This window comes from Myiozetetes cayanensis, unplaced genomic scaffold (genome assembly GCF_022539395.1).
Source record: "Myiozetetes cayanensis isolate MyiCay16 unplaced genomic scaffold, myiCay2020 scf9, whole genome shotgun sequence".
Classification (NCBI taxonomy): Eukaryota; Metazoa; Chordata; class Aves; order Passeriformes; family Tyrannidae; genus Myiozetetes; species Myiozetetes cayanensis.
The window spans coordinates 599,714-622,869 of NW_026088185.1; the positions used below are offsets into that span (position 1 = coordinate 599,714).

At 50.9% G+C, this 23,156-nt stretch overlaps 2 protein-coding genes across 10 annotated transcripts in view; one reads left to right on the top strand and one right to left on the bottom strand.

Annotated features, from left to right (window-relative positions):
- Positions 1-12,693, top strand: part of LOC126652578 (UDP-glucuronosyltransferase 1A1-like) — a 38,730-nt gene extending 26,037 nt beyond the window's left edge. For 7 of the 9 annotated variants that reach the window (XM_050339478.1, XM_050339480.1, XM_050339479.1 and 4 more), the window contains 4 exons: positions 7,308-7,439; positions 7,535-7,622; positions 9,985-10,204; positions 11,669-12,693. In XM_050339478.1, coding sequence (XP_050195435.1) covers positions 7,308-7,439; positions 7,535-7,622; positions 9,985-10,204; positions 11,669-11,966 — 738 coding nt within the window. In that variant the 3' untranslated portion in view covers positions 11,967-12,693. Of the gene's footprint in view, positions 1-3,202; positions 4,052-5,170; positions 6,043-7,307; positions 7,440-7,534; positions 7,623-9,984; positions 10,205-11,668 lie in introns of those variants that run through there. The other 2 variants (XM_050339481.1, XM_050339473.1) reach the window with 2 other exon arrangements.
- Positions 12,694-17,193: 4,500 nt separating this feature from the next.
- Positions 17,194-23,156, bottom strand: part of SH3BP4 (SH3 domain binding protein 4) — a 28,899-nt gene continuing 22,936 nt past the window's right edge. Inside the window, 2 exon segments of the mRNA XM_050339465.1 lie at positions 17,194-17,750; positions 18,339-18,527. Coding sequence (XP_050195422.1) covers positions 17,526-17,750; positions 18,339-18,527 — 414 coding nt within the window. The 3' untranslated portion in view covers positions 17,194-17,525.

The window sequence follows — 23,156 nt, forward strand, 5'->3', positions numbered from 1 at the left end:
CAACTTCCTCTGCTTTGGAAGGTCACTTGAGGCCTGTCAGGGAACCCCCTGGCAGTGTCCAGTTAGGTCAGGCTGGCCCTTCCTCTGCCTTGCTGAGCTTTGAGTGTCTCCTGTGACCCTTACACCAAACACACTTCATCAGATCAATGACTTACTGTATCCAGGGCAGATTTTCCATGTTGCAGCTTTGCAACTCTTCCCTCTGAGTTTTTCAGATGTTGGCTTTGCCAAAGTGGGTGAGATAAGGCTGATTTTTTTTTTTCTTTTTCAGGAAAAGCTGAATCTCACACAGTAAAAAATGAAGCATTTTTTAAAGAGGATTCAAATTTGGCACTCCAGTCTAGAAAAGATGGACATGGAATAAAGTGTCCAGCTAAACTTTCCATAAAATGTGGAAAAGCTCAAGGTGGAAGGGGGACTGACAGGGAGTTTCTCCCAGTATTTGACCTGTGACTAACACTGAAGTGCAAACAGGAGTATTTTTCCTCACCATGCACTAAAAAAAGGCCAAGTCAGCCCCTCAAAAGCAGCAGATGATCTGTTTTTCGTAGACAAAGCCTATGAATTTAAAAAGGATTTGGGTGGTTATGAGAGGTACAGGCTGACTGCCAGGATTTATAGACTTACAGGAGGGATAATCACGGATTCCTCTTGCTGGGATATTTGTTGGACCATTCCCAGCTCACAACCTTGGCACTCAGCCCTGCACTTTGGCTTTACTTTCCCTTCTATCTCCTTCCACCCTTGCCTTTGGAATGGGCTGGACTTGTGGACTTCACACTCGTAAACACATGAAAGTGTTGCTCAAAATCCAGTGTCACAACTTCCATGAACTCTCTTTGAACTTTTATAAACTTTCCTAAAACTTCTATGGCCCTTTTATTGAGACTTTTCTGAGCCTCAAGGGTTTGGGTTGGGTTTGGGTTTTTTTTACCTCTTCCAGGGCGTTTTATAGCGTTTTGTTTGAGTGTCTCACAGATAATCCATGTTTGGCCAAACAACTGTGTGTCAGAGATGAGATGTGAGGGGCCTTTCTGCAGGCTAAGGGTATGTCTGCACCTCTGAGTTTACTGCATGAGGAAGTACTGCCATCTTAAGGTGTATTTAATCCTTTGCCTTTCTAGGTGAGATCCTTTTCCCACAGAAATGTGGGAATGCACACACAGGGAACTGGAGCTTCTGATTTTGGCCTTTTAGGATCTCTCTCTTCCAGCTAGAGCCAAAGTTCGGCTTGAACAGGTTGGGACTGTGTGGAATCATGGAATTGCTGAGTTGGAAAAGAGCTCTGAGATCATCCAGCAATCACCCCAACACTGCCAAGCCCACAACTAATCCCCGTCCCCACGTGCCATATCCATGCAGTTTTGGAACACTTTCAGGGATGGTGACTCCACCATTTCCCTGGGCAGCCCATCCCAGTGCTTGGCAACCCTTTCCATGGAGAAATTTTTCCCAATATCCAGTCTGAAACTCCCTGTTGATGTCTGAACCTCCCTCCTCTTTAATGCAGTTTCTTTGGATGTTGCAGCCCTTTCTCCTGGCTTGTGAGAATCCCTTGTTTTAATGGGCCACCTGGAGAACCTCCTCCCCAATTCAACATTTTAGGACACACTCAGCATTAGCCTTGGAATGCACTTCCCTCACCTTTGCCAAAGGCAGCCAGTTCATGAAGCAGAATCCCCACCATTCCTACCTGCTCCAAGACCACCCTTCCAGGCATGAAGAAACTGTTCAGAGCTCTCTCTGTTTGGGTGTGGTTGGTGTGGGGGGGTTGTCTAAAACCATCTGTCTTCTCCATCCACCTCTTGTTCAGGTGCCATTCCCGCATTTTATTCGGCTTTTGTAACCTCACAAGCTTTTGGCATCCAGCTTTTCCCTGTCCGTGAAATATGCCTTAGTGGCAGGTGAGATCTGCTTGGCCAGGCCCTCCTTTCAAGCACCAGCTGCTTTTTTTAGGTCCATCTGGGAAGTTTTCCCGTGCCTTTGCCTGTTCCTCCCACCCAAAGCGTTGCTTTGTTACAGGGAACTGTTTCATTCCCCCGTCTACAAGGTGGGTTTCCGTTGCATCACTCGCTGCAGCTTCAACCCAGATTCTCAGGAATAATTAGGCTCTCAAATGCCACTCAAATCAGCCAGGTATGGGTATCTAAAGAAGTCCTGGGAGCAAGACTTTCTTCCACAGCAGGGCAGCTGTATTGTTAGACAGGCAAACCTTCAAAACCTCCAGAGTACAAAGCTTTTTCCATTTTCCAGATTTTCAGTCCAAATCTTCTCTCAAACTGTTTGTGACCCTGATTTTTTTTTTTTTTTTTTTACTGTTACCCAGAAGAGTTTGGCTCAGTCATCAGGAAGAATTCAGGAGGAATTTCTCCCTGGAAAGGGTGGTCAGGCACTGGCAGGACTTCCCTTGGCTCCTGCCACAGCCAGGCCTCGATAACTTGTTGGAGAAGTAACAATTATTGTGAACTTTCAAACACATTTGCCCCGTAGCCTTTCCCCTGTGAACTCTGATGGCCCCTCTTGAGCAAGGGCCTCATGTTCTGCTGCACCTTTGCTTTCAAAGAGATGTTTGGCCTCAGGTCACTCATCTCTGAACTCTGGTGGCCCCTCTCGAGCAGGAGCTGCACATTGTGCTGGGTCACTCTTTTGATAAAAAGGTGTTTGGTTAATAAGTCACCCAAACTTCGGTGACTCTGCTGCTTGGCGTGCCAGCTGCTGCAAACCACGGAGAGCATCCTGCCTGAACTCCAGGCACCTTCCTGAGCAAAGGCCAGAGGTTTAGGTCTTCCATGCCAAGAGTTCACCACGGTTCTTGTAGTACAAGCTCCCTGGAGAAGCTCAGTGGCCATAAAAGTTGACTCCTGCCTGGAATCTGGCCCAGCCACGTGCACAGTGACTCACTTGAGACAACCCTGACCCAGCAGAGCCTCTCCAGGAGCAACTGCTGCCTCTGCCCTGCTAATTGTTCTCAATCACTTGAGATAATGTAAATGCCTGGAAAAGCTTCTTCAGGTGCCTTGATAGCACTTTAATCCATGCTTTTATCAGTGTTCAAACCCTACTCTTCGAACCCTGATAACCTGTTTCAGCAAACACTTTGGACAGGCAAACATTAAAGTCCACCATGGTATAAAGGAGCTACAGCTCTTTTCTGCCTTCATATTCTACTGAAGGAGTTGGAAGGAGCAGTTATCTCCTTTCCTGCCCCTCGGCAGGGATGTGGAGGCCCCAGGTAACCGCTGGGCTGGTTCTTTTCCTCGCTTTCTGGGGCGTGGCAGAAGGTGGGAAGCTCTTGGTGGTGCCCCAGGATGGGAGTCACTGGCTGAGCATGCGCATGGTGCTGGAGAAACTCTGGGAGAAGGGGCACGAAATTGTGGCCGTGGTTCCCGATGCCGCTCTGCTCCTGAAGAGCCCCCAGTCCTTCACCATCAAAACATACTCGGTGCCCTACACGCAGGAGTTTGTGGACAAATACTACCAGGAGATGGGGGAGAAGAGCTTTGAGCTGACATTCACAGCTCTGTTCAGCAACATCTCCCAGCTGACCAGCCTGTTCTCCTCTGCCTGTCGGCACCTCCTGTACGACAAAGAGCTGATGAGGTACCTCCAGGACAGCAGATTCGATGCCATCATGATGGACCCCGTGCTGCCCTGCGGACCCATCCTTGCTGAGCACCTCTCCCTCCCCTCAGTCTACTTCATGCGTGGCCTCCCGTGCACCTTAGACTACAAGGCTGCCCAGTGTCCCAGTCCCGTGTCCTACGTGCCCAGGACCTTCTCCTCCACGTCGGATCGCATGATGTTCCCGGAGCGTGTGAAGAACCTCCTGATTGGGCTCTCAGAGCCCGTGCTTTGCTACCTCTTCTATACAGAGTACAGGAACTTGGCCTCTGAGTTTCTCCAGAGGGATGTAACGATGCAGGAGCTCTTCAGCAAAGCCTCGGTGATGCTGATGAGATACGACTTTGTCTTTGAGTACCCGCGCCCCGTAATGCCCAACATGGTCTATGTCGGGGGCATCAACTGCGTGCAGAAGAAGCCCTTGTCGGAGGTTGGTCATGGCTTACCCCGAGGGTGGCAGGGTGTTTATTGGTGGCTCTTTAGGACGTGCTGGTTTAAGTGCTCTCTTGGTGTGTTCAGCTGGAGAAGAGGAGGCTGAGGGTAGACCTCGTTAAAGTCACATCTTCATCCAGGGACAGAGGAGGGGCAGGGACTGAGCTCTGCTCTGTGGGGATCAGGGACAGCATCCAGGGAAGGGCTGGAGCTGTGTCAGGGCAGGGCTCAGGTTGGATCTCAGGGACAAGGTTCTTCCCCCAGAGGGTGGTTGGGCACTGAACAGGCTCCCCAGGGCAGTGGGCACAGCCCCGAGGCTGCCAGAGCTCCAGGAGGGTTTGGACAACACCCTTAGGAAAAGGGTGGGATTGTTGGGGTGTCCTGGGCAGGGCCAGGAGTTAGACTGGTGATCCTTGTGGATCCTTCCAGCTGAGGATGATTGGGCAAAGAAGCCTTCAGGACTGTAACCTCTCCCTTCCCTTGTCTAAATCTCCCTCGTGCTGTGCAGACAGGGCAGATGTCAGTGGTTCATCCTTTCAGACCAGGAGTTATTGCTCAGCTTGCGACACCTTTACTGCTGTAAACCCAGGACTTTCCCTGTGATAACTGCTGTGATAGAGCACCAAATCTGCAGATAAACCTTTACAACCCACTGTATATCAAATCTCCGTCAATCTTTGCTTCTTGGTTACGCTCCAAGGGCACAAAGCAGTCCAAAGGTCAGGCTCGTTCCATGTCCAATCAGCGGAGCAGACAAGGCAGGGAGGTGATCATTACCTGGATGTTAATGATTGCTGTGTCAGTCCCATTCATGACTCTTGCTCAGCCTTTCAGCCCAACATGCTGTTGGTCCCTGCTCTCGTGGTCCCTCCTTCCTCTGTCACTCCTCCCCAGAGTGTTTGAGTCCTCCGATGTCAGTCCAAACATTCAGCTCCACCTCGCGGCGCCCGGTCGCTCAAAGCTTTCACTCTGCACAGAAGACAAACCCAATATTTACCCACAGTTAAAAATTACCCCCATTTCTCTCTGTTAAAAACTAACCCCCCAGCTTAGTTAAAATTCAAGTGCAAAGTACTCCCTGTGGTTCATTCCCTCTGCTGCAGCCGTTTAAACCCCTCTTGGGTTCCCATGGGGGAAATGGCTCCTTCCAACCCAGGATTTCGTTCTGCTGCCTCCTGGGCTGTGTTTTTCCTGCTCCTGTGGACCTTTGGAGAAGGTGGGAAGCTTTTGGTCGTGCCCATTGATGGCAGCCACTGGCTGAGCATGCTCCCGGTCGTGGAGCGGCTCCGGCAGCGGGGACACCACGTCGTGGTGGTGGCACCGGAGACGAACCTCAGGATCCGCCCGTCAGGGCTTTACACCCTGAAAACGTACTCTGTGTCTTACACCAGGGAGTATGTGGAGGCAGAATTCCAGCAGATGGGCCACAGGAGCTTCACCCCCCAGCCCTTCTTGGAGAAACTCGCCAGAATAGCCAATTTTACCACCATGTTCTTCGACTCCTGCAAACGCCTCCTGGCCAACAGAGAGCTGATCCGGTACCTCGAGGAGAGCAGATTTGACACCGTTTTCATGGATCCCTTCTTTCCCTGCGGGCAGATAGTGGCTGAGCACCTCTCCCTGCCCTCCGTGTACTTCGTCCGGGGGCTGCCCTGCGGCCTCGACTCGCAGGCCACCCTGTGCCCAAGCCCTCCTTCCTACGTTCCCAGGTTCTTCACCCGCCTCACGGACCGCATGAGCTTCCTCCAGCGCCTGGGCAACCTCGTGGCCAGCCTGAGCAGTTCCCTGGCGTGCTCTTTCCTTTATTCTCCCTACGATGCTTTGATCAGGGAGTTCCTGCGGCGGGAGGCGACGGTGCCGGAGCTGCTGGGCCGGGCGGCCCTCTGGCTCCTGAAATACGACTTTGTGTTTGAGTTCCCCCGGCCCCTCATGCCCAACATGGTCCCAGTCGGGGGCATCGGCTGCGCTCAGGAAAATGAGTTGTCCCAGGTTAGTTCCCTTCTTCCCCCGGTGCCTGCGCTGAGGGATCTCTCCAGGAGATGGAGCTCCCAGGCAGGAATAAATGACGCCAGGTGGGAGCGGCTGGGCAAGCGCTTGGCACCCGGACAGTTAAATATGCCTCTGGACAGTTAAATATGCCTCTGGACAGCCCCAAAACTGTGGTAAACAGCAGAAACTAAGAGAGTCAGTCTTGGTTGCCTCTCCCCGTGGCAGAGGGTTGGAATGAGATGATCTTTAAAGTCCCTTCCAACCCAAATCGTTCCATGGTTATCCCAGCGGATCCTGGAGATAACAGTTCACTTGGCAGACTTCTTACAGGAACTTTTAGTTCATTTTATTCCACTTGCTCCACTCTGATTCCTGCAACAGTTTCCTCCAGTTTTATCTTCCCTTCCCTGGCTTGACCAAATATTTTTCTATGGCAGAGAATTTTCGCTCCAGCCTCTGGCAGTTTTTGTGCTTCATTGGAATCCCTTTGTTCTTGGATTCCAGTGCTGGATCTCCTGGTCCTTCTGTTATGGAAATCAATCAGACCAAATAGATACAACCCCCTGGCAGCACTTCAGTATTATCCTACTCAAAGCAAAGGCAATAAATCCAGATATGAGGAGTTCAAGCTGTCAGAACACTTGTCCAAAATTTTCATTCTCTCTTGCAGCTCTGGGGGCTGAAAAGAAGAACATCAGCTCTAAATCCTGACTTGCAGTAAATGTGGGAATGAGCCAGCTGGGGAATGGCTGCCAGGAAAAACAGGACGGTGATCTATCCAAGGCCAGCCTGGATGGGGCTTGCAGCAACCTGGTCGAGTGGAAGGTGTCCCTGCCATGGCAGGGGGTGGAATGAGATGGACTTTGATGCCCCTTCCCACCCAATCCATTCTGGGATTCCGTGAATTGATCTCTTCAATTGCTGCAGCGTCATTTTTGTGGCACAGACCGTGTCTTTGAGCAGACAGGCTCTGCTGCATGATTGTTTTCCAGCCAGTTTTTCCTCAGGTCCGCGGTGAATCTGAGTCCAGGCACCTCCCTACCTTTGTTGACCCGCCTGTGCCCATTTCTTTTCCCCCAGGACTCGTTTTCCTGCCCACAGCTGCCTTCCCTGATCATAACTCGGTGGCGGCGTGTCACGGTTTTGGTTCCTTGCGTCGACTCCTGATTTCCTGGCCTTTTCCAGGGAGTTTTGTGGGAATGCCACAGCGATTCCAGCGTCTGACCCGCACGGGACCTTGACCGAGGGTGTGCTTGTTTTGGCAGGAGTTCGAAGCCATGGTGAATGCCTCTGGGGAACACGGCATCGTCGTCTTCTCGCTGGGCTCCATGGTGTCCGAGATCCCCCCGAAGAAAGCCATGGAGATCGCAGATGCCCTGGGGACGGTCCCTCAGACGGTACCACTGCCCCCCTCCCCTGCCAGCAGGGCTGTTCCCAGGCCCTCCCTTCCCTCTGCTGCCCTGACTGACGTGCTGTTGGTCCCTCCTGGCAGGTGCTGTGGAGATACACGGGCCCGACGCCCCCCAACCTGCCCAAGAACGTGAAGCTCGTCAAGTGGCTGCCGCAGAACGATCTCCTGGGTAGGTCTGAGGGGCCTCCAGAGACACCAGGGGCTTCTTTGGCTCTTTTTTGCTTTTTTTTTTGCCCTTCTACTCTTTTTTACTCTTAGTCTTTTACTCTCTTTTTGCTCTTTTACTCTTTCTTTACTCTTAGTCTTTTACTCTCTTTTACTCGCTTTTATTCTTTTTTTTAAATTATTTTTAAATTCTTTTTTTACTCTTCTTTTTTACTTTCACTGTTTTTTACTTTTACTCTTTTTTACTCTTTTTCTACTTTTTTTTTTACTCCTCTTTTTTACTCTGTACTCTTTTTTACTTTCTTGTACTCATTTTTACTCTTTTACTCTCTTGCTCTCTTTTCTTTTTTACTCTTTTTTATTTTTTTATTCTTTTTTATTCTGTTTTATTCTTTTTTACTTTCTTGTACTCTTTTTTACTCTTTATTGCTGTCTTTTCTTTTTTACTCTTTTTTTTTACTCTTTTACTCTTTATTGCTGTCTTTTCTACTTTTTTTACCCTTTTTTTACTCTTTTTTTACTCTTTTTTTACTCTTTTACTCTTTATTGCTGTCTTTTCTTTTTTACTCTTTTTTTACTCTTTTACTCTATTGCTGTCTTTTCTTTTTTACTATTTTTTACTTTTCTTTACTCTTTTTTTACTCTTTTACTCTGTTGCTGTCTTTTCTTTTTTACTCTTTTTTTACTTTTCTTTACTCTTTTTTTACTCTTTTTTTTACTCTTTTTTACTTTTTTTTTACTCTTTTTTATTTTTTTATTCTTTTTTATTGTTTTATTCTTTTTTAATTTCTTGTACTCTTTTTTACTCTTTTACTCTATTGCTGTCTTTTCTTTTTTACTCTTTTTTACTTTTTTTTTACTATTTTTTATTTTTTTATTCTTTTTTATTGTTTTATTCTTTTTTAATTTCTTGTACTCTTTTTTACTCTTTTACTCTATTGCTCTTTTCTTTTTTACTCTTTTTTTACTTTTCTTTACTCTTTTTTTACTCTTTTATTGTTTTATTCTTTTTAATTTCTTATTACTCTTTTTCTACTCTTTTACTCTATTGCTGTCTTTCTTTTACTTTTTTACTCTTTTTATTTTTATTCTTTTTATTGTTTTATTCTTTTAATTTCTTATTATCTTTTTACTCTTTACTCTATTGCTGTCTTTTCTTTTACTCTTTTTACTTTTTATTCTTTTTATTTTTATTCTTTTATTGTTTTATTCTTTTTTAATTTCTTGTACTCTTTTTTACTCTTTTACTCTATTGCTCTTTTCTTTTTTACTTTTTTTTTACTCTTTTTTTACTCTTTTACTCTATTGCTGTCTTTTCTTTTTTACTCTTTTTTACTCTTTTTTTTACTCTTTTACTCTATTGCTGTCTTTTCTTTTTTACTCTTTTTTTACTTACTTTTTTTACTCTTTTACTCTATTGCTGTCTTTTCTTTTTTACTCTTTTTTTACTCTTTTCTTTACTCTTTTTTTACTCTTTTACTCTTTTACTGTTGTAAAGCCCCACGAGCATCACCTGTGGGTCACAGGCCTTGCTGGGAGTCACCACCACATGACCCCGTCCCTGTGGGTCACAGACCTTCCTTGCAGCCTTTGCTGCTGGAGCCAGAGCTTGTCTTGGAGGAGCTGCCTCTTCAGGCCTGCTGAGTTACTGAACCAGCTCTGGTTGCTCCCAAAGTGATCCCAAAGCTCCCAGTCCAACACGGGAGTCTTTATCTCTCACTCACCAGCTGTGCTTTTGTCATCCCTGCTGGGCTGAGAAGCAAATTCAGGGTCCCCAGGTGAGCACCTGCAGACAGGTCCTCGGGCTTCCCAAAGTGGTGAAGGTGTGTGTGACGTCGCCAGGAGAGCATCTCGTGGTGAGACCACGGGCTCAGCAGATCAGAGGGTCACAGAGTATGCTGAGATGCCATCAGGATCATCCAGTCCAGCTCCTGGCCCTGCACAGGACACCCCAACAGTCCCCCGTGTCCCTGAGGGCATTGTCCAAACTCAGACAGGCTTTTGGCTCTCCCATTCCCTGGGAAGCCTGGTCAGTGCCCCACCACCCTCTGGGGGAAGAACCCTTCCCTGAGATCCAGCCTGACCCTGGCAAAAAAGTAACTCAATGGCAACACCCACTTTAGCCCCTCCTGGCTCTGATTTAATCCTAAAACCCTTGGAGGATTATCCAGTGACTACCCCAGCCGAGACAGAGCTCTCCAGCTCCAGGTTCCTTCAACCCCCTGTTCTCCCCCCTCAGTCCATGAGGAATGCACAACCTAAAGCTCTTGATTTATACCCACAGGTCTTGATTCACACCAGCCAGGGCCGTTTTTTGGGCAGGTTTTGTGTTGCTGTGAGTCAGTAACCTGTGTTTGCCTCCACAGCCCACCCCAAGACTCGAGCCTTCATCACCCACGGGGGCTCCCACGGGGTCTACGAGGGCATCTGCAACGCGGTGCCCATGGTGCTGATGCCCCTGTTCGGAGACCAGATGGACAATGCCAAGAGAGTGGAGTCCAGGGGGGCAGGGCTGACCCTGAACATCCTGGAAATGACCTCCCAGGACATCTCCACTGCCCTGAAAGCCGTCATTAATGACAAAAAGTGAGTGACAGGAGGGCGAGCCCCACTGTGGGGCACCCGCAGGGACCTCCTGCTCTGCAGGGCCGGGCTCTGCTCCCAGGGGGATTCTCAGGTCAAGGTTATGGAGCTGAGAGCAGCTCCCTCCTTTGAGCCTTGTCCTGGGTAAAACTTGGCCTGTCCCTGTGGAATCAGTGGGTGACAGGAACTGGCTGGTGGGGGAGGATGCAGGGAGGGAGGATGTAGGGGTGGGAGGATGCAGGGATCAGGGGATGCAGGGATCAGAGAAGCTGGGCTATAAATGCAATGGAATAAGTCAGTTTGACCAAAATGTCACCTCCTTAAATTCCAATATCCCAGGCAAAGGGGGCTTGGACACACCGTGGCAGGAAAGGCAGTGGGTGAAGGGAGAGGTGACAAACAGGTTTTATTCCCCAAGCCAATAGTGACACGAGTTAGGGGAGAGCCTGGAAGGGTGGAGTGGTTGATTTTCTTTGCATGAGGCTTACCCAGAGATGCTGAAGGCAAGTGGTGGTGGCCCAGAGTATTCCAGAGGCTGTATTCCTGCAGGAAGCTCTGCTTTCCAGCTGGCAGGGTTCACCACACAGAGCTGTTAGCCCTCATTTATTTTACAGATGAGTTTTCTCACTCTTTTTTCCCCCACTGGAGCTCATCAGGAGCTGTGTGAGCACAGAGAGCTGCAGGCTGGGCAGTTCCAGCACAGGGCAGGAGGAACATGCAGGGATGCACTGGGAAGGGACAGGGGAGATCCCAGGATTGCAGTCACAGCGTGGCCAGGGTGTTTTAAGGAAAGGAAAGGAGCTTGAAGACATAAGAGCTCTTTCCTTTCCTCCCGTTCCCAGTTTCTTAGTCCTTGGTATCCTCTTCTCCATCCTGTTGCAGAGAAATAGCACCTTCTTGGCAGTGTTTCCTAACCACTGTCCTTACAGCAATAATGATGATAATAATGATAATAATACAATGGTAATGACAATAATGATGATGATGCAGCAGCTTGATCTGGAAAAGCTGGACAGCTTTTCTACCCCCAGTCTCCCATTTCAGCCTGAGACCTTCACCCCAGAGATTTTGCTGAGAGCTCAAACTAAGCTTTTCCTTATTTTCTGATGCCTTTCCCTGTTTTTTTTTAGCATTGAAAAGAGCACTTTCTGGGCCTGTGACTTTGCCATCATCCTTCTCAAGGGGTGGGAGTAGGGAGATGGGAAACACCCTCAGAGGAGCCCCCAGGGGCCATCAGACAACTGGATCCGCATCCCCTCCTTTCCAGGGGCTCAGTCTCAGAACCACAAATCCAGTGGAGTCCAGAGAAGCTGTGGCTTCTCCATCCCTGGAAGCGTCCAAGGCCGGGCTGGAGCAGCCTGGGCCGGTGGGAGGTGTCCCTGCCCGCGGCAGGGGGGGTGGAATGGGACGAGCTTTGCGATCCTTTCCAATCCACACCGTTCCATGACCGAAACCTCGCCCCGGCAGGTACAAGGAGAACATCCAGCGCCTCTCCGACCTCCACCTGGACAGGCCCATCCACCCCCTGGACCTGGCTGTGCACTGGGTGGAGTTTGTGATGAGGCACAAAGGGGCCCCCCACCTCAGGCCCGCCGCCCACGACCTCAACTGGGTGCAGTACCACTCCCTGGACGTGCTGGCCTTCCTGCTGCTCGTGCTGCTCCTCTCCCTCTTCATCTCCTTCAAGTGCTGCCTGTGCTGCTGCCGCCGCTGCTGCGGCAAGAAGGGAAGGACGAAGAAAGCCGCCAAATCCAAGACCCACTAGCGGCTGAATCCGAGTCCCACCGGCAGGTGGGAGATGAATCCTCTGCTGTGACCTCAAGGATCAGAGGACAGCTCAGATTTCACTGCAGTAAGCACTGATTTTCAGTCCAGCAATAATAGGGATCCTTTAAAATAGCAACACGAGAGAGGTTGTTGCACTGAGATAATTTTTTGCCTTTAATTAAGAATCTGTTGTTTCAAAATACCTTGTGGGGAAGTTGCCTTTCACGCTCAGGCACTTCAGGGCTCCTGGTTTCCACCTTCTGATGTACAGAGGACTCACAGGGACTTCTTATTTCCACCTCTCCGTGCAACAGGCAGCTTGGATTTGCAGGGAATTTTGGAAGTGTTCCAGGGTTTTAGGAGAACCATCTCATGTCAGGTTTATCAGACACCCTGAGATCTTTTGTGCAGCTGCTGTTGTAGAAGAGGCAGATGTTATGCACTGACCATACACCTCATGGAAACCAAGCTTCCAGTGGGGTTTGGGGGAGTGTTTACAATATCCTGAACAAAACCAAGGGTTTTGGCAGGGAAGCTGCTGGAAAACCACTGTGTTTCCCCCCAAATTCCTCCTGCCCAGCACTGTGGCTGGAGCTCACCTGTTTGGCAACGAGACCTTTGTTAAGCATCAGCTGCGAACCCCGACTGATTGATTCCTGGGGAGTGATGCTCAGGTAAAAACCCAACCCCCAGCCCTATAAATAAACCCCAAATCCTAAAAATAACGGCTCTTGTGTTTTCTGCATCCAGGGGAGAAGTGATTAATTGCCAGAAGGAATCAGGGACAAAACACAGGGAGAAACTCCCCCTCCATGGGAGGAACGTGCCCAGCTCCCCACTCCTGTCAGGGCACAGGTCCCACCTCCCCCTAAAAGCCACTGTCACCCAATCCTGCTCTGACAGGTCCCTACACGTGCTCCTGGCACCAATTCCCTCCCTAGTAAGGAAAGGTTAAAGGTTCCATTGGATCTGATTCCTTAGGGTGATAAAAGCAAGTCACGAAGCAAACCCCAGATCCCCCCAGCCAGGTCTTGGCTGGTGTCACCTGTGCCCCAACACAACATACAAAAATATCCCAACTGCAGCTCAGAACCTAATTTAAAAAAATTAATTAAAAAAATTTTTAAAATTAAAAATTAAAATTAAAAAAATTATAATTTTTTTTTAAAATTTAAAAAAAAAATAAAAAAAATCGAAATGCCCATCCCCCTGGTTTATTTAATTTCAGAAAGATCTTTAAAAAAAATATATATTTAAGGCTTTTTGCCAAAGCAAAACTGCAGCAGAAACTGGGTGTCCTCCTCCTCTTTCTCTCCTTTTTTTCCTTCACTCTCCTTAGCCTCGACTGCTTCGTCCTGCTCTTTATTTTCCCTTGGAGAGGGGATGTGCGGGGCCAGGACTGGAGTGTCCAGCAGAGGCCACTCTGGGATCACCACTGCGAGAAATCAAGGAAAAGGTTCTCCCCTTCCCACCAAACCAGCCCAGGTGGGTGGGACAGCGACTTGTTTATCCCCCGGGAATGCGGACCCTGCTGCGAGGAGATGAATCTCGGAGGGAATCGGGAGCCAAAGCAACGGCTTTGGAGCAGAGGAAGGAGCTGGAGGGGCTGCAGCATCACCAGCGGCTCTCCCAAACGTTCCCAAGGGAAGGGTTAATCGGGGACAGTTTCCCCTCCTATTGCCCCGTAGTTGGATCCTTGAACAGGGCAGAGCCTCCAGCCCAGCTCCCCTTCCCGGGGGATGGAGAAATCCACACCCACAGCCCCTTGGGAAGGCTCAGAGCTGGGGCTGGGTCACTTCCCAGGAGGGGAAACTGAGGCACGGCCAACCCTCACCCCCTCCCCGAGTTCCCAGAGCCCCAGGCTGGGCTTTTCCAGCAAACCCTTCGAATCTTTGGGAAAAGAAGCATCCAGAATCCCTCGGGGGTACAAACACCTCCCACTCAGCACCACCGAGCACCCACATAACCCCCTGCAGAACTGCTGCTTCCTGCTCCCACCCGGGGGCTCTTTTTAGTGTTGATTTTATTTTTCCCTGGATTTTAACATCCAGGAAAACTGGGGCAACAAAAAAGCAGCAGGAGACAGACCTGTGCCAGGACCCACCCACCGCCCCAGGGTGGGGGATTATTCCTTCCCAGCATCCCATCTAACCCTGCCCTCTGGCAGCTTAAAGCCATTCTCCCTTAGGTCCCTCAGAGCTGCACTTAATTAATTAATTAATTTAATTTATCACCTCTCTTTTGGGTGCCTTTTTGTAAAGTAAATCCTTCCTGCTGCGGGTACCCAGTGATGCCTGTCTGGGGTGGGGGGGTGGTGGTTCGTGGGAGCTCCCAAACTCCCTGCCAGCCTCATTTCCCACTGTGGGAAAGCACTGGAAGCACTGCAGATGAGCACCCAACACAGCTCTCCCAGTGTCCCCTGCAGGGCTGCTTTGAGGAGTGTGATGAATCCAGGGGAGAAGTGATTGATTGCCAGAAGGAATCAGGGACAAAACACAGCCCAGTCTCCCCCTCCACGGGAGGAACGTGCCCAGCTCCCCCTCCTGTCAGGGCACAGGTCCCACCTCCCCTAAAAGCCACTGTCACCCAATCTCTGCTCTGACAGGTCCCTGCACGTGCTCCTGGCACCAATTCCCTCCCTAGTAAGGAAAAGATAAAGGTTCCATTGGATCTGATTCCTTAGGGTGATAAAAGCAAGTCATGAAGCAAACCCCAGATCCCCCCAGCCAGGTGTGTGCTCCAAAACCAGCCTGAACAGAGGCAGCAGATTGTTTCCCCTGGGAATGCTCCCAGCCTGGGGGACACAATCCCTGCTTGGCTGGGGCAGATCCAAGCGAGCTGTGCCTGTTCCCAAACATCCCTGTCCAGCTCCTCATCCCAGCCAGGGACCAAACTGCATCCTGGTTTTGGTTATTCCCAACTCCTTGGAGGGGTGGGGAGATGATTTCAGCGGGGCAGGAGGGGGATGATTCAGGGATGGGCAGGGGGAGGAAGGGGAAACCACAGCCAGTGTCACTCACAGCACAGCACGGAGCGAGGCTGTTATTCCCTGTTATCCTTTGGGATGCTGTAAGGGCTCATGCCTCCTGTGGGGTCAGGAATCCATGGACCATCAATTCCTCACCTTTGGCAAACTGAAGCCCCAGCCAGAGTCCCACATATTTCACTTCCATGGCTTGGGATCTGAACTCCATCGGAAGCAGGAGCACCACGACTGCCTTGGCCAGACACACTTGGAGATGTTCCCTGCAGTCAGGAAAACATCTCTGTGCCAAAACAATCAGGAATTTTCTTACCCAGAGCTTGACCAAAAGCAGCAGCCTCGGGGGTGAGATGGTTTCCAGCAACTTTCCCCTGGAGAGGGTGGGAGGGAGAAGGGATTGAGTGGAAAACCCACCAAGAGGCTCCCATGTGTCCAGGCTGCTTTGGGATGAAGAGACACCAGCAGATGACATCTGACTGGGAGCACTGGAACAGTAACAGCTTTAATTAGAATATTCTTTTTTCCAAAAGTCTTTTTTTCTTTAAAAAGAAAGAAAGAAAGAAAGAAAAGAAAAGGAACATCAAACAACAAGCACAAGAAGCAGGCACTGCACAAGGGGGGGGGGGGATGCAAAGCCCAGAGAGATCTGTTGGAGAAGGGCTTGAAGGAAAAGGCATCCCAAGGACATATTCCTGGTCCCAGCAGGTGAGGAAGGATTGGATTTCAGGTTAAGGACAGGGAGAAATGACTGGAGTTGTCCCAAAAGGTGCTGGCTGTGATCCCCTGGGATCGGGGAGGGCACAGGGTGTGGATGAGCTGAGCACAAAGTGGTTCAGGCAGCGGCTGAAATGCTCAGGAGAACCTGAGGTAGAGAAAACCCAAGGAGGAGGTGGGGGGGAAATGAACTGCTGGAATCATCCAGGGACATCCCCAAATCCCAGCAGACCCAAACTCCTGCCCTCCCCTGTGGCTGCCACCCCTCCCATCCCAGGGCCTGGCCAGGAGAAGGGGGAAAGCCAAGGCTGGGGGCAAACCCCAGGAGAAAGGCATCCCTCTGCCTGCACAGGGATTGCTGCTCCTGCAGGGAAAAATGTGCTCTTAGGGTGTCCCAGGGAGAGGGGTCTGGCTGCTCAAACCCCCTTGAGCTGCACAGGAAACTCCTCCAAACTCTCCCACAAAGCCTGGGGAGAAATTTCAGTGCTGTTTTACAGTCACGGAGTGATTGTGGATGTGATCCTGGGAAGAGGGAAACCATTCCCTTTGCCAGCACCATCCCATTCCTTCTCTTTTTTCCTAATTAACCTCCCTGTTGTAGCAGCTTTTCCCTAAAAAAAGAGCCTTTGCCCTTAAAATAAGCTTTCTGTGCCAAAACATTCCCCTCCCACGTGAAATACCCGAAAGCTGGGAGCAGGAGGGGGAGGGAAGGTCATTCCAAAAACTTGAGTATAAAGGGAAAAGGGAGAAAAATCCAGGCACTCAATGCCACAAATACTGAGCTCGTTGGCACCAGGTTTAGAGCAAAGATTATTTCCAATTTAAACTGGACTCAAAGGAGCCTTGAAGCCCTCTGGAATAACACCAAGGAGTGTTAAATCCCTGGAATATCTCCAGAGAGCTCAGATTTCCAATTAGGAGAAAAATTACCTCTTTTCCCTCTCTTTTTTTTTTTTTTTTTGGATGGCAGCAATTCCCTCCTCTTTCCCAGCCTCTCCCCCTCAGTTTGGTGCCAGGGCAGGGTGATCCCCTCTCAGCATCCTCCTGGTCCATCTCCCAGGGAGGTCTCTGGCAGATCCCAAACCTCCAGCTTCTTCCAGAGGTGTCCTGCAGCACCTGGGAGGGACGAAGCTGGAAGGGGCAGCATCTCCCTGTCTGCAGAGGAGAAAAAACACAGTCTGCAGACACATGAAAACAACCCAAAAATCAGCCAAAGGGCTCGCAGGGCCTGGCAATTAAATTTTAAAAAAAAAAAAAAAAAAAGGTCTTTTTTGGTGCAAGGTGCTTGGTGGGTTGAGGACATCCCAGATTCAGGGATATTCCAAGTTCATCCAGTGCTTTAGTCACACCTGGTATCTGCCAAAGCCTGACCACAGTGGGGGAGAGCAGCCCTGTGCTTCCTCTTAAAACACCTATTTCCAGGACTCACCTCAGAAACCAATTTAAAAGCGGATCCTCCAACCTAAAAAACAGCCACAGCTTTTCCCCCCCACCCCTCCCTCCCCAAAGCGCTTCCAACTTTTACTGCTCGTTACAAAAATTAGACTTTTATTTGGAAATGCCTAAAAAACACCACCTCTTTTGTGCTCCCTCCCCGCCCGACAGGTTGGTTTGTTTTTTTTTCAGTAAGAGCTCCTTTCAGTGGATGAAAAGTCCATCCCCTTCTGGGTGAATTCCCACCAAGGAGGGAGGTCTCTCTTGCTGATTTCCAGTCCTGGTGGAGAACTTGCAAACTTTGGCCTCTTAGAAACGCGGGCAGAGCGACCTCCACTTGTCCTTCTGCGAGTCCAACTGCTTTAAAAAAAACAAAGGGGGGAGGGGGGAAAAAATCCCAGGGAAGGAGATGTGGACAAGCAGGGGCTAAATGGCAAAATCCTCGTGGTCCTGGGGGCTGAAGGCGGCCGCCCTCAGCATGTCCAAGGAGTTGACGAGGATCAGGGTGCCCGTGAGATGCTTCCAGCGTTTGGTGATGGGGTTCTTCATCTTGTCCAGCCCCGTGTGCAGCTCCTGGATGACGTCCCGGTAGCTGTCCCCCATCTGGCTGCTCCAGGTGAGCAGGAAGTCGTAGGCTGGCTTCCACATGGCCTGCAACGGCAGGGGTGGGTGGTCAGCAAGAAGAGCCACCCCTCATCACCATGCCCCACCATCCCCAGGACAAGCACATCCCTCAAAAAACAACCCCCAGCACACCCAAATCCCTTGGATCCCCCAAAGGTGCTCTGGAGGTGTCTCCAGAGAAACATGGAATCGTTTGGGCTGGAAAAGATCGTTAAGATCAGCAAGTGTGACCGGGCACTGCGGTCTCATTCCAGAAAAAAGGTCCTTCCTGCTGTATCTGATGTGCTCCTGTGGAGTATCTGCCCCTGGAGCTGGAGGCACCAGGGTGCCGAGGAGCTCGTGCAGAACTGGGCCTAAGTGTCTTGTCCATCTGGGAATTAAAGCCTGGATTAGCTCAGTTGGTGCTAACAATGCCAAGGCTGGGGGGTCAATCCCTGGATGGGGCCCCTCATGGGCAGAGCTGCACCCGCAGCTCCTTGTGTGTCCCTTCCAGCTGGGAGCATGAACCCGGGGGACTTGGAAGGGGTGGATCAAAAACTGGAGCAGATGATCTCACAGACCTCCTCCAACAGACGTGACTCTGAGCTCTGCCCCCCCGGGGGGACCACGACCCACCTCGGTGTCCACCGTGCCCGTCTTGTCCCGGTGCGGGGCCTCGTAGGCGTCCAGCTGCTGCCTGGACACCTTGGCCAGCTTCTCGGCCAGCTCCCTCCAGCGCTGGGCCACCTCCACCGCCGTGGTCAGCAGCACGAAGTCCTGCACCAGCCTCACCACCAGCCCCTGGCAGTCCATCTTCAGCAGGGCCTGGAGCGCAGCGGGGAAACCACGCACAGGGTCAAGGCCGGGGGGCAGCGCAGGGAAGTCCCTCCACATCCATCCCAAAAATCCCCCTCCCGGCACCAGCTGGTGGAATTAGGCCACCAGGCTGGGCAGCAGAGTAATCCCATTAAGTGGACAAAGCACCCAACCCCTCTCTGACAACATCTCCAGCCTCCCCGAGATGTTCAGGCACCACCGTAAGCAGTTTAAAGCATCCCAGGGACTGAGGGGAACAGGTGCTTTTAATCAAGATAATTAATCCAGCAGGGACTAATCCAGCCCCATCCTTCAGACCAGAGGGCAGCCAGAGCATTTTGGGATGGGAGCTGGACATCAGCCTTGTGGGGTGAGACCCAGACACTGTGGGACCATCGCTCAGCTCGGGATGTTCTTCCCCTTCTCCCCTTCCTCCTGCACCACTTATTGACCTTTGCCAAGGGTTTCTGCAGAGGGTTTTCAAGTGGGGAAGTGGAACTGCAGCAGTCCTGGCTTTCTGGGTAGGAATAACTTAGCCAGGAAAGAAAGGATGGAGTAGGGTCAGCTCCTGTCTTAGGGCATCAAATCCCATCAGAATCCATTCAGAGTGGGACAAAGGGCTGTAGGGGGAAAGCCACAGTGCAGCCCTGGAAAGGAAGGGTTTAATGGTAATTAGCAGTGTCAGAGGATGGGATCTGACTGCCAGGATCCTCATCCCACTCCCCAGGGCTCCCCCAGCCTCTGCCATGGCCCCTGGACCAAAACAGCCCCAGTGACAACCCCAGGCCTTGGGCAAATCCCACCTCGAACCTCGTGTGGCTACCACAGGAGGCCATGCCTGTTGACATGTATTTTATACTATAAACCCATGGAAAGGAAGCAAACAGACCCCAGACTATCCCTGGGGTGACAGTTTGCTGGGCACCCTCATCCAAACATCCAGAGCCAGAGCTGTGGCACCACCACTGCACTCAGGCTGGTGGCTCCAGGACGGGGGAACACCAAGAGGTCCCTCACTCCAAACCACCAGCTGAGGGGGGCAGGAAACAGCCACCCAGGGGACGCTGACCACCCAGGGAATCCAGGAACACCACTGGGAACATCACCCTCACCTTCCCAGCAGCTCAGGGACGGCTATTCCAGAAACCAGAGCCAGAATCCATCCCCTCCCAAGGGTCCTGACACCCCCTCCCAACACAGGGCTCTGGCAAACCCCACCCAGTTTGGCTCTGGGGCCAGGAAGGGTTAAATCCTCCCCCCCAGGCAGTTTCACAGGGTCAGCTGGGGGAAGATGGGAACATCTGAAACCACTCCAGCAATTTGCAAAGCAAATGCACCCTTGATTTTCCCCTTGTCTGTCCCCAGCACAGAGCTGAGCTGGGTTCTCCTGGCAGCTGCTCCTCCAAAGTGCTGACACGCGTTTCCTGCAGGAGCAAGGGAAGCAACGAACCCCCTGGTTAAACCAGCCAGGAAGATCCTCTGAAAAGAACACTCCTTTTGCTCTTCAAAAGGCATTAGGAAGCATTTAGATGCCACACCTGTGCCACAACCCAGCTCCTCTCCCACCTTATCATCCCGCCTGAGGATCCCCAGCGGAGGATCCCGATGGTCCCAAGGAAGGGGTAGGTTTAGCATCCTCAAGCCTGCCTTTGGAGGTGGCTCAATGCCATGCAAACCCCAGCAGCAGCTGGTATTTCGGGAAGCAGGTTCAAGGAGCTGCTCTCCTGTCTTGCCCAAGGCCAGGCAGGTCAGAGGCAGCAGGAGAAGCGCCTGGAGCGGGTTAAGAAGGATAGAGCTGGAGGACATGGATTCTCCTGCTGCTCCATGAACAAAACCAACAGAAACACGGGCAGGGACACCTCCCACCAGCCCAGGCTGCTCCAAGCCCCATCCAACCTGGCCTTGGACACTTCCAGGGATCCAGGGGCAGCCACAGCTTCTCTGGGCAACCTGTGCCAGGGCCTGCCCACCCTCACAGGGAGGGATTCCTTCCCAATATCTAAAGCCAAAAAAGCTGCCTGTGGTTGCACTGATGGGACCTTCTCCAAGCAAACAACAGCGGCAAGGACAGCACCTAACCCAGCCCTGTGATTAATTCCTCAAAGGAACATTTGGGAAGAGATGGATCAGGACTCTGACAGCTCCTGATGGCCACAGCCCCACTCCCTTCCCGAGCCTTGTCCTGGCAGCTCAACACCCCCATTCCACGGGATGGGGACACCCCCACAGCCAGGTGGGAATGGCTGCAAGGTGGACACCAAGGTGGCAGCCAGAGGGGGAATATTAGTGGGAACAGCAGCACACTGGGACCAGCTCAACAGACTTAATCCTCCAGCAGGTGCTTTTGGGAATTACACTGCAAGTTTTTCCATCCTCCTTTTGGGAATTACACTGCAAGTTTTTCCATCCTCCTTTTGGGAATTACACTGCAAGTTTTTCCATCCTCCTTTTGGGAATTACACTGCAAGTTTTTCCATCCTCCTTTTGGGAATTACACTGCAAGTTTTTCCATCCTCCTTTTGGGAATTACACTGCAAGTTTTTCCATCCTCCTTTTGGGAATTACACTGCAAGTTTTTCCATCCTCCTCCCTCGCCCTGGACAAGCCTCCAGGGGTAGCTGGGCCCATCCAGCCCGTGCCCAGGTGTGACCAGGGCTATTCCCCGTGGAGGATCCGGCTCTGCCAGCCTGGTGAGCACAGAAGGTGTTTGATATTCAAAGGCTGGTTCAAAGCAGCAGCACCTCAACTTCAAAGGCTGAATTCACAGCCCAGCTTTGACAATCCCATTTCCTAACAAAGGAAAGCAGCAGCTGGAGGAAAACAGCTCCACAAACGCAGGGAAAGGTCCCAGGGAGCTCCTGAGACCCGTGGGCTGGGAGGATGCTCCTGTCTCCATTGTCTCCTCCAGGATACAGGTGAGGTTTTGACCCAAACAAGTCGGCTCTGCTCCCCAAAATAACCCTTGCTTAGGGATTAAACACCTTTTCTGCTCCCATTTTTGGCTGTCAGCACCTCCAAAATCACGTCACCACGACCCCACTGTAGCCACGGCCAGGCACCAGTGGTGACAAAATCTTCCTGAATCCATGCCCAGGTGTTGTTTTTTAGCCAAACCATCCGTGCTCTTCCTGCAGGGAGGAGGGAGGGAGAGGTTTCCCTTTCTGCTGTGGTGATTCCCTTCTGAGCAACGTTCCCCCAAGTTACCTTCACACTCTGCTGCTACTGCTCCATTAGAAAAACAGTCATTAAAGGCAGATTACTTATTAACTAGTCACCCTGACCAGGCTTTTCCATGCTTGGCTGCTGGTGCAGCGGCTCTGCCACTGCAATTTTGTGTCCTGAACTCAGATAAACCCCTCACAGTCCTTTTGAGGGGAGACAACCAACTTGAAGATGACATGGCCAGCTTGGAGCTTAATGCAACCAGTTCTTGCCAGAGAGCAAGAGTCCATTGGCTGCAGATAAAATCAGATTTAAACACAATAAAATGCATTACTGCTCCATTGTCAGCCCCTGAAACATCATTACTTGTTTCTTTCAACAGGCTCAATCTAATTTCTCCCCGAGCCAAGGAGGATTTGATGGCAGCAAAGGGTTTGGAAGCAGCACCGTGTTCCATGAAGGAGGGAGCTCATCCTTTATCCACAGGCTCAGCCTCCCAGAGAACAGGATTAGCCTCAAACAAGGGGAATAAAACCTGCCCTGGGACTCTGCCCTCCAGGCATCCCTCTGGGAGCAGGATGTTTTCCTCCCCTTGAGTCAGCAGCTGCCTGAGTATCCAAAGAGCCTTATCTTTGCCCTTTGTCTCCCCACCCAGGTCTGGCTTCTCCAGGACCCACACACCGTCTGGGATCCCTGAAAACAATGGGAAGGGATAAAAGAAACACCTCTGGCTTTGCAGAAGGGTAAAGCAAACAGCACAAAGTTCTTGGAAGCGTCCAGCAGCCCAGGCTCCATCCCATCATCCACTAAGGTTCAGGATTAAAGGAGCAAACCCTCCCTTGGAGGGACCAGGGACACCAAGGCCCCCACAGTGGGAGTTTTCCAACCCTGGATGGTCCCAGGAAGAGATATAACCACTTGTGATGGCCAGAACAACCCTGCCACAGAAGCAGAGTTGGTGGCATGTCCTGAAACCTGGAGGTCAAAGCTCAAACATCCCCCCCCCAGGCCACAGAGTGGTTCCAGGCAGGGGAACTCTCCGGATGGTATTTCCATAAGTAAGGATGGGTTAACACCTTATCCCTCCTGCTCAATCCTCAAAATTTCCCCCTTCTTACTAAAGGGAGTTTGGGAAATGAACTCCTTCACTCAGCTCCTGTCCCACTCATCATTTCATTCTGGCAGGCTCCTTAATCCAAGTGACATTTTAAACCCAAGGTTCTCCGTAACTCCCTTATCCCGTTTCCGTGGGAGAGCCTGTAAGGGGAGAGAGCTGCAAATCTCCACCAGACATTTCTGCCTCTGCTTTCTTTGGCTCACTTCCCACAAAATGCTACAAACGATCCTGAAGATGATATTTCCTAAGAGGCTCCCCAGTGGCATCCTGGAAATACTTGCAGGCAGCACTTTCCCAAATTCCTTTCAGGGCAAGAAGCAAGTTGTGCATTTCCAACGCCATCCACAGCTGGGTATAAA